Source organism: Dendronephthya gigantea, unplaced genomic scaffold, assembly GCF_004324835.1.
Source record: "Dendronephthya gigantea isolate DGI-Jeju-01 unplaced genomic scaffold, DenGig_1.0 000012F, whole genome shotgun sequence".
NCBI lineage: Eukaryota > Metazoa > Cnidaria > Anthozoa > Malacalcyonacea > Nephtheidae > Dendronephthya > Dendronephthya gigantea.
This window is the reverse complement of record NW_021163022.1, coordinates 777143-787226: the sequence shown is the minus strand read 5'-3', so window position 1 is coordinate 787226 and position 10084 is coordinate 777143. Positions and strand designations below refer to the sequence as shown.

At 36.6% G+C, this 10084-nt stretch overlaps 3 protein-coding genes across 3 annotated transcripts; 1 reads left to right on the top strand and 2 right to left on the bottom strand.

Moving 5' to 3' along the window:
- Window positions 1-58: 58 nt before the first annotated feature.
- On the bottom strand, window positions 59-2614 carry LOC114518965. Its single transcript, XM_028539016.1, has 3 exons — window positions 2399-2614; window positions 800-1135; window positions 59-562 (listed from the first exon to the last, which is right to left on the bottom strand). The coding sequence occupies exons 1-3, from the start codon at window positions 2508-2510 to the stop codon at window positions 351-353; spliced, it is 660 nt and encodes a 219-aa protein (XP_028394817.1). The 5' UTR covers window positions 2511-2614; the 3' UTR covers window positions 59-350.
- Window positions 2615-2973: 359 nt separating this feature from the next.
- On the bottom strand, window positions 2974-5048 carry LOC114518961. Its single transcript, XM_028539011.1, has 3 exons — window positions 4704-5048; window positions 3469-4065; window positions 2974-3246 (listed from the first exon to the last, which is right to left on the bottom strand). Exons 1-3 carry the CDS (start codon window positions 4807-4809, stop codon window positions 3068-3070), a joined length of 882 nt encoding a protein of 293 aa, XP_028394812.1. The 5' UTR covers window positions 4810-5048; the 3' UTR covers window positions 2974-3067.
- Window positions 5049-5532: 484 nt separating this feature from the next.
- Window positions 5533-9938, top strand: LOC114519104 (dnaJ homolog subfamily A member 1-like). The gene is made up of 7 exons (XM_028539170.1): window positions 5533-5659; window positions 5820-5926; window positions 6206-6409; window positions 6701-6796; window positions 6976-7108; window positions 8537-9114; window positions 9310-9938. The coding sequence occupies exons 1-7, from the start codon at window positions 5635-5637 to the stop codon at window positions 9370-9372; spliced, it is 1206 nt and encodes a 401-aa protein (XP_028394971.1). The 5' UTR covers window positions 5533-5634; the 3' UTR covers window positions 9373-9938.
- The last annotated feature ends 146 nt before the right edge of the window (window positions 9939-10084 follow it).

Below are 10084 nucleotides of genomic sequence, written 5' to 3'. Positions count from 1 at the left end.
TGCTCCGATAGAAAAAATATTTTCGAAAGTTTTAAAACGAACAGTATTTCAGAAGCACATAAACTAAAACCGGTTTAACATTTAACCCAGGGTTAGCGCTAACTTATAGCTTTGAACAACTGCCAACTGGCCCCATAAGTTCACGTCATTGGTTAACCAAAGACGTTCTAAGAATCAATAATCTCATGAAATATCACATGCGGTATAATCTCATTTTTCATTGCGTCACGTTTGTATCTTTGATGTTGAAATGTTAATGACACACTTTTTTAGCGTGCGTAATGCTGTTCATTATTGTTTATAATTAGTTTAAACCAGTTTTCTGTGGAATTGTACATGATGATTTGAAGCTAGAATATTGGACAAAATATACCACGAGAGAGACGAGTTTTCTTTTGACAATCTTTGACAAAATCAAAATTTTGTAGATTCTTTTGGAGTGATTTGCTCCATGGAACCACGGTGGTAGGATTACTCAAGAATAATTGATCTTTAATTTTTCCCACTGGGCGTCCAATAAATAAGAAATCTCCTTGCTGCAATTCATCTTGAAAATTTAGATCTGGAATATATAATATAGCATTCTGTTACCTTATTATGGCATGGTAATGTATAAAAAACAACCTTACGTTTTCTAAACCATCCTAACAATAGGTATGTAGAGCTTATCAGTTATATAAGCTCTACGCTACACCTTTTCCTATATTTCCTAATATTTTGGGTCAGTCATGCTAGAAACCGATTTTATGTATCTCAACTATATAAACATCAATATCCTGTTTCCTCTTTTCACTCTTACCTAATCTAATAAAGCTTGAATAAAGTTTCTTTATCTTTAATTTTTTCACACTGATGATCTTTTTCAAGATATCCAAGCCTCTAAGGACAGTGTCCTCCGGAATGAAAATAGTTTGATGTAGAACTTGCTTGCAGCCTTTCTGAGGATTCTGGGCGTAGGCAGTTGCCAATGTGTTTTGAACAAGTTGTCTCATCGGTGATGTTGTTGTTGCCAGGGTTTGTGTCGTTCCTGTTGTTGCTGCACGTTTCAGGGGAGTGTTGGTTGAAGGTACAATTGCCTTCAAGGTTGGACTAGCGCATACTTTTTTTGCTCTAGATACCACTTGAAATTTGAAAACTATAAAATAATTGCAATCAATCATCTGCCTCCTCTATACACTCTTAGTCCGCATTCAGTGCACTATTGGATAATAAAGATCAGTGGAGACGATGCGTGATGGTTGATATTTGTAAGGTTAGAGTCAGGTTTAGGGATTAGAGGAGTTAGGATTATATTTGTGAATTCTGGATACGGAATTACTACCTGCGAAACAGCATGAGATTTCATTTACTGCCATTGGTTGCTAGACTAAATACGTCAAAGCCCCAAAGGCCAAGGCAAACTATTTCATGTTTTTGGCAATACACGGACATATGCATCACATTCTCTCACTGTTTAATATTTTAGTTATACTTTCTAGTTCCGTGATCCCTAAACCACCGGAAATTTTCACAAATTTCGACTTCCTCTTCCAAAGTGTATTGTTTTTTTTTATATGACGTCAGCCTAGGAGATAATCGGATAATATTGCCACTAACGCTTCTTACCTCTACGGGTTGGGGTTAAGGCTGTTTTTTTATGCAGAAACACGGAAAAGTTCATCATTCACTGCCAATTTTCAATTCAGATTAATTCATGATCGTATTGTTTAATCACGTATGATAAAATGTGTATTTGATCTAGTGTTCAACACTAGATCAAATACACATTTTATCATACGTGATTAAACAATACGGCAGTTCCCCCAGAACACTGTGTATTTGCTTATTCAAACGGGTAGAAGGAGACCTACGAATTAACTGAAGTGCGCGAGAATAGGATAGCCCAAATTATTAACCCTAAAGGATTAGATTAAGGATTATATTCGTGGATTCTGGTCATGTAACTTGACCGTTTCTAACTGACTGAGGCGCCAAGGTTAAGCTAGGATAGACGGCAAATTATCAACAACAGTAATAAGATCTAGATGTCTGGAAAAGTTCTAGAAATTATGCCAATGACGGTATACCGAAATTATGCCAGTGCCAACAAACACAGCAACAAATCAATCGGGTATAGTCATAATATTGATTTGCACAAAATCACGAATTTTCATTCTCTTTCCATGAGGAGATACGGCTCATACTGCATTACTGCATAAGTCTGAAAGCCCTCAAACACGTCTACTATTGAAGAGTTTTTAAGTCACAGTATTTATATGATTATAAAGACAATTTATCCGCTTTGAGTTCTTAGTAAACATCCCTGCATAAGCAACAAGCAAAGATTGACAAATACCCGTCCCTCCTCTGTGTATAAATAGTACCACTATATAGGTGTATGTGTTACTTATTCACCTACCAAATTGAGCTCTGCATAGTCGTTTCTTCAGACTGTCACAACGAATGCTGCCGTGAGATAATTTTGATATTGCTAAAAGCAAAATTGTCTTAACCAAAATTCCAAACATCATCGATGACACTGTCCGGCACAGTCTTGATAATACCGCACTGATCTGAATCTTAGCAGTATAATAAATGATTGAATATTTTCCACTTTTAAGCTCCTCGCACCACAACGAATTGTGCCCAAATAATACTAAATGTTCATAAACACGGTCTTAAAAACTGTGGGTAGAAAATGGTTTAGGAGGGACCGGATGTCCTGTTTATACGTAGTTAAAGATGTACCCTTGTTTGGTAAATTGTTTTGAACGCGTGCATGTCCACTTCACTTACGTATAAAGAAGCACGTAAAAACGTTCAAGCACAGATCGGCAAAAATTAGTATTCAAGATGAATCGGCATTGCTTGTTCCCAGAGGCGTTGATGGAAGTGGGCCCTGGGACAAAATTCGACAAGTCTCGGGGGGTTAAAGGGGTAGAGCAAACTTGCGAGGCGCAACTATATCTTGTTATGTGACGTCTACAAAGTTGATAACCTTTATTAAACGGTAGTATTATTATTATTTTTCCGTATTATGCTAGTACAAACATTAAAAAACTTCAACATTTATCACTATACAGCTGATCTAATCACATCGTTCACCATTCGATCTGAAATATTTCTTTAATTTCCAGGCCTTTGGTTTCCACTTGACGACTGTGAGTTCATCAGCCATGAACACGTAATCATCGGGGTGTTCACCAGGAACTTCTCTTCCCATGAAAAAATAGTTCCTGTTTTCCTTTTTCCCCTTGTAGCCCATTTCTGAATGAAACAAGAAAATCATGCTAATTAATGCAAAAATCTTTGATAGAATTTGACATTCAGCTTTCAAGTGACTTAATCCCACTATAGTATAGTTAGCTCCTCTCAAATGCAAACATTCGTCATAAAACAGAAAGATACGCCAGGTCTACAATTTCACATAACGATCGATACAATATACTATAGTATACTACTTTTCCTGGAATCAGTTGTTCAACTTACGCAATCTGACAGCTGACTTCAAATATATTGGATTCATTTTTTCAACTCGATTCATTTTATTAATCTCCTTGCATCCTTTGTAAATGTGTTTTCTTCCAATGCGAATCCTTTGGTAGCGTATCAGATAATCACAACTACGCTTTCTGCGCCCCTGTCCCACGCTTTCTGTAGAATTTACCCGGTTTTCGGTATTATCTGCTGGCATTGAGCTAAAAACATTGCCTTGATTTGGGGTTACCGTGCTGGCAGGCACGTAGACTGTAGTTGAAAAGACATTATGATTCTGACTTTCTGTGTGTGACTTCGTCTTTAGATTTGTTATTTTCACGTCAACAGTTGCAACTTCCAATGCGGTTGGTTTCGCTGTTTTTCCCGAGAGCTTATTGCTTATATCAAGCGTTGGCTTTGATGATATTTCATTGATAATGGGAGTTTGACGATGATCTGAACTGTTTGACGTTTTTTGAGTTGTTTCCTTCGCAAAGGCTGTTGTTGGTGTAGGGGCTGTGGAAGAGTCCGTTGTCTTTACTGTCGTTGTTGAGACGGTGGCATCGAAGCACTCTTCAACTGTTTCAGATATTACGCGAAACTTGAATGCTGGAGATATAAATTAATGAAAGTTCACAATGCATTCCCTAGCTTGTATTGCACAAGAGTATAAGATTTGATGTCGGCATGATACGGACACGTCCTGTTTAGCATCAGCCCACTACATTCACTACACAACACACCGTATTAACTGTGAAATTGGGAAGCAGATGGTGCATGGTAAGATCAAAATTCTTTCGTGCACACAATATTTAATAAAGCCGGATGATCCTAGTGCGTGATGTATAGAACTAGAAGTCGTAAATTAAACACTCGCATTTCGGTATCAGCTCAGCTGGCTCGTTGTTAAACACAAATGATCGGAAGTGCGAAAATTACGATACGAAATTATACCATGGTGCGTGTAACTATGATTATAAACATTTCATACAAAGGAATAGTCAGCGAATAGACCGTTTAACAACTTGCCTTTGGTTCATGTCGGGGTGCCACAAATCTATGGTGATTAATCTATTCCCCCCAAAAATGCACCACACTACACTGGCTACAGTCTAAAGCGGTTATTTTGTTAGAATGGTTTGTCACAGACATTCCGCATTATCAAGCCATCACAGACTGATTCATGAGTAATTCAAGAGATGGGTTTATTTCAGACTCGGAGTCGCGCTAGTACGCTAGTGACCTACCATATTTAGCCCTTCTAAATCGCTCCTTTATCGTGGCTGGTTCCACGGAACGACCAAAACACCAGTCGTTAAATGAAAGAAGTATCAATACACTGAAAACCTTCATGAGTGAAATTGAATCTTCTTCTTGACGAATGAACAATAACAACTAACAAGTAAGTCCGTTTAGCGAAATGAATAACCAATGATGGCACTGAACTCAAATCTTCTCGATATATCGATTCAACCTATAGGTTGTAATACGTGCTGTTATGTAGCTAAATCCAATAACTTGCTTCTGTGTTTTGTTTTCGCCCAAAATGTTTTATTCCAGACCTCACTCCAATCTCTCAGCTAATTTTTAATTGAACGGCAGTCAGCACATTGTCAAAACTGTGAGAGTGTTGAAGGTCGCTCACTTGGAGAAACAACGGGGTTTTTATTCTGGAGAACACAAAACCGATGTTGTTTCAACAAGTTCATTGTTGTCCTAAAGAGCGCGCAAAATGCAAAATTAATTTTTGGTAATTTCTACCTCTTTATTATTAGTTGAATTTCAAATCATAGCATTAGCATTGTGCTGTGCGTCTATGGAAATAGGATAGATTTAAACAAAGAGATGAATCTCATTATACAAGTGGGGCACACTGACTGTTCGCGTTTTCTGGCGCCTAAGTTGCACATGACGCTTCCAAATGAATAAGCACGGGCACTACCTCCAAGAACGACCTGAACGGGTAGTACTCAACAAGGGCACTGTGTTTTATGAACCTGTTTTTTACTTTCACCCATTTTTGTAGTCCAGTTGGAAATCGATCAGTAGTGACCCAGAGGCCCTAGCGAGTTCGAAATGGACTCTTTCAGTCTTTCGCATCCGGAAAATGAACTGAATCTTCTAAGTTTTCTCTTTACCTCATAGAAATTTTGTGTGTATTCTCCCCTGTTTGTAAAGATGGTCAAAGAAACAGCTCTGTACGGTAGGAAATCACGAAAACTATTGATTCATACAGTTATAAATTTTAGTGTTGTTTTTTAAGACAGTCTATAATCGTGTTTTCTACGTCTTTTAAAATCACATCAATTACATCATGTACACGTGCCAGTTTATTTTAAGCTTGTAAATTTAATGTTCTGTAGATACTTTGGAAGTTCCTCCAACAGCAACCCCAGAGCAGTTGAAGAAAGCATATCGTAAACTGGCCATGAAGTATCATCCTGATAAAAATCCAAATGAAGGAGAGAGGGTATGATCTATGAAATATGTCAATTAAATTTTATTATGCTGAATGACATAAAATGCCTTAGGAATATTTCAGCCTTAATATCTGTGTTGTGTCCTCGATAAATTAGTACAAAGATATTATATTGTTCTTTTTTATTAGCAAAGAATATTTCAATTAGTATGCACATAGTAACTATTCTTCAGATACTTTCTATGGTTTGTATTAATTGACATGACTTCACTAGCATCACACACCTGTGTCTAACAAGCATAAGACCTATTTAAAAGTTTATTTTTTCAGTTTAAGTCAATCTCTCATGCTTATGAAGTCCTGTCAGATGAAAAGAAAAGAAAGCTTTATGATCAGGGTGGTGAACAAGCATTAAAAGAGGGAGCTTCTGGTGGTGGATTTCACAACCCTATGGATATATTTGACATGTTCTTTGGTACAAGATCACATGGGAAGGAACGAGATGTTGGCAGAGATATGGTGCATCAACTAAAGGTAAACTGGGGAATTATGGATGTTACTGGCAGCATTAAATATAATTTACATACAGTAGTATAAACCTGCAAAGTTTTGTTTACAAATAAGACTATGATTTTTAGTTTTCTTCTTGATTTTAGTTAGCAATTTCCTTAGATTGATTGGATGTTCCTTATTCTATTACAAGTTTTTATATTGCATTGCAAGAGAATGCCATGTTTCTGTTTGATTAAAAGATAAACCAAAACATGTTTCAGATCTTGAAATTTGATCACAAAGTTTTATCTTTTAACATCTCTCTTTGATTAGGTGTCTTTGGAAGACCTGTACAAAGGCACAGTAAGGAAACTGGCTTTGCAGAAAAATGTTATATGCAAGACATGTGATGGCAGAGGGGGGAAAGAGGTATGTGTCAATGTCAAGTACAATGTCAATGATCTTTAAATTGTATTACAGCTATAGCATTACAGCCTTAGCATGTTATTCAAAAATTCTAATCAAATAAAATTGATATAAAATAAAAATTGTCGTTTTACTTTTTTTGTGCTCTCAGTCTTCTGAAAACTATTTCTGATAATTGATAGGGGGCCATCGAAAAGTGCCGACAATGCACAGGCACAGGAACTGTGACAAGAATACACCAAATATTTCCAGGAATGGTGCAGCAAACACAATCTGTGTGTCCAGATTGTCGAGGGGAGGGAGAAAAGATTAGAGGTGGGTACCTCCACTTTGACCACATGCTTAGAATTAACCTCATTTAATAATCTAATTAAGAATGCGATGTAAGTTTTTATGGCGTCATATTTCCGCCAAAATTCAAAATTCGTTATTTTATGTTGAACATTCTTTGTTTTATTGGACTTTTTGTATTCTGCATTCAAGTTTGTGTATTACATTCATCTTTGTGTTTTAAATTCATGTTTGTGTCGGTTTTACATTCAAGTTTGTGTTTTGCATTCGAGTTTTCGCATTTTACATTCAAGTTTGCATTGTACATTCAAGTTTGTATTTTATCCAACCGCAATCCAATAGCTAACCGGTTTCGCGGGCGCGGGCGTTAGACATAATCCAACTTTACAATAATCAGTTGAAAATCGGTGCAAACATCACCAGAGGCCTCATATCTATCTATTGCATTAACAACGTCATTAAGTAAATACCGTACTTCCTCCATAGTTCAGCTGTGGAATAACACAAAATTCACTATTGTATTTTAATTTTGGTTTTTTTATATGACACACCGGCGCACTGAGAACACACCAATGAACTATAAACAAACGACTTTACCTACAGTTCAATGAGAAACACACGCGCACTAACCATTTCGAAATACCACCTCTGTCCTCTATCGAAATCATTGAATCGAAATCAGTGATCGAAATAGAGGAAATTGAGTTAACTGGCACGCCCGCCATACTTGCGCCCGCGTAACCGGTTAGCTATTGGATTGCGGTTGGATAAAATACAAACTTGAATGTACAATGCAAACTTGAATGTAAAATGCGAAAACCCGAATGCAAAACACAAACTTGAATGTAAAACCGACACAAACATGAATTTAAAACACAAATATGAATGTAATACACAAACTTGAATGCAGAATACAAAAAGTCCAATAAAACAAAGAATGTTCAACATAAAATAACGAATTTTGAATTTTGGCGGATATATGACGCCATAAGTTTTTATTTACCAAATTGCTTTACAAACATGGTAACTTTACCACCCTACTAAAATATTTCCCCAAAAATTCTAACCAGACTGCCACAACCTTAATAAGCAAAGTATGAAGTTAGTTGCAAGGGATGAATATCAGGTGTACGGCCACCCAGGACGACAAACATGTCCAAAAATTCATCAGATTTAGACAAGCAGTATGTGTTTCAAAAATATTTCCTTGTTTCCTTGAGTTGAGCATAGCCTGCATGCTGCAATGTTTTGATTATCATGTGCTTCATGTATAGTTGATCTATCTAGGAATCCTTTTGCAGTTACTGTACTTTGAAACAATGAGGGCAATGTAATGATTGGAATATGCATAAGATACATAGAAGTTTGCTGATATTTAAAACTCCTCATTTATATAACTTGAATTTGTTTTCTTCACATACCAATGATCAAAGTGCTGCTCAATTATTTCAGAAAAAGACAAGTGTAAAGAATGCCATGGTAAGAAAACAGTGCGAGAACAAAAGATCCTTGAGGTGCATGTTGAGAAAGGAATGGAAGATGGGCAGAAAATCACATTCAGTGGTGAGGCTGATGAAGAGCCTGGGATCAAGCCTGGGGATGTCGTCATCATTTTAGATGAAAAGGAACATGCTGTTTTTAAAAGGCGGAAATTAAATCTTCATACAAGCATGGATATTAATTTAGTCGAAGCTGTGTGTGGTTTTGAGAAATATTTGGAGACACTTGACAAAAGATGGTTGAAATTGACATCCCCAGCTGGTGAAGTTATTAAACCAGGCGACATTAAAGTGATTGTGGATGAGGGAATGCCTGTGTATGGAAGATCCATTTCAAGAGGAAAACTTTTTATAAAGTTTAATGTTGTATTCCCACCAAATGAATTCATCACGGAAGACTCAATCAAAGAATTAAAGACGTTATTACCTCAAGCAGATGAGCCGATCATACCAGATGATGTCGATGATACCTATGTGTTGGATGAAATTTCTCCAGATAAAGCATCATCAAACAACCAACGGCATAATTATGTGAGTATGAAGTATGAGTTCACTTATCAGTGACTTTCTGTCAATCTAGCATAATGCCTTGAAAGTTATTTGAAACCAAATCAGCTTTAAGTGCATAAATTTCTTGGGAACCACCCCTCTTGTTTAAAACAATGTTCCATCCATAATGAAGGATACTTGATGCAAATTCTCCATTTCAATATATTTTGATTTTAGTTCGAAGATTCTGACGAAGACGATGGCCCACAGCCCTCTGGAATGCAATGTCAAACACACTAAAAACTAGAACACAGACAGGGCCACAAAAGAGATGAAGTACAAATATGTATTGCAAGTTGACTGTCAAAAAAGGCCGGAGAAATGAACAAAATTTAGAAAAATATACCGAGAATTGACTGTAATAAGCCGCAATATTTATGAAGTAGAATACGGTGAACATGTTTTGCTGAGATAATATTTGTAGCGAAATTTCATTTTTTCAAAACTTTTTTATGAACATGAACAGCCAAATATTTTTGGTTATATTTCGTGGCTGGCTCATGATTAACCTTTTTTATTCTTTTGCATGACGAATTTGATTATTCTATACTTGAAGCACTAGCCACTACTTTCGATATACTTCGTGACAAATAAACTCCCTTCCAGTTTCATGTAAACATATAATACACGGAAGATAGTTAAGCCTAAGAGCTGTTTTCCACTTCAAGCAAGGGTAAACGACTAGGTTGATAGTTGACGTGGAAAACAGACCTCTCTGTAAGCCGTTAATGATCCATAGTCAGGATTAAAAGAATCGTATTACTTAACTTAAGCGAAACACCCAAATATAAGTCAGATTAATGAAATCAGTACTGTATTAGTTTGCAAATTTAATTTTACCAAAAAGCATCACGCTTCTGTGGTTCTCGTATTGGGGTGAACTGAAGAGCAGGGGAAATGTTAGAAAGCCTATGAGGCCACCACGTTCTCTACGAAATTGACAACGTGGCTG

Excerpts from the sequence above, each read along its gene's own strand:
- LOC114518961 (XM_028539011.1), bottom strand. The coding sequence starts at position 4,809 with ATGAAGGTTTTCAGTGTATTGATACTTCTTTCATTTAACGACTGGTGT. Across the intron at positions 4,066-4,703 it reads ATTTAGAAGGGCTAAATATG|CATTCAAGTTTCGCGTAATA; the intron begins GTAGGTCACTAG and ends TTATATCTCCAG. Across the intron at positions 3,247-3,468 it reads GAAGTCAGCTGTCAGATTGC|AAATGGGCTACAAGGGGAAA; the intron begins GTAAGTTGAACA and ends TGTTTCATTCAG.
- LOC114518965 (XM_028539016.1), bottom strand. The coding sequence starts at position 2,510 with ATGATGTTTGGAATTTTGGTTAAGACAATTTTGCTTTTAGCAATATCA. Across the intron at positions 1,136-2,398 it reads ACTATGCAGAGCTCAATTTG|TTTTCAAATTTCAAGTGGTA; the intron begins GTAGGTGAATAA and ends ATTATTTTATAG. Across the intron at positions 563-799 it reads TTCAAGCTTTATTAGATTAG|ATCTAAATTTTCAAGATGAA; the intron begins GTAAGAGTGAAA and ends TATATATTCCAG.
- LOC114519104 (XM_028539170.1), top strand. The coding sequence starts at position 5,635 with ATGGTCAAAGAAACAGCTCTGTACG. Across the intron at positions 7,109-8,536 it reads GGAGGGAGAAAAGATTAGAG|AAAAAGACAAGTGTAAAGAA; the intron begins GTGGGTACCTCC and ends CAATTATTTCAG. Across the intron at positions 9,115-9,309 it reads ACAACCAACGGCATAATTAT|TTCGAAGATTCTGACGAAGA; the intron begins GTGAGTATGAAG and ends TTTTGATTTTAG.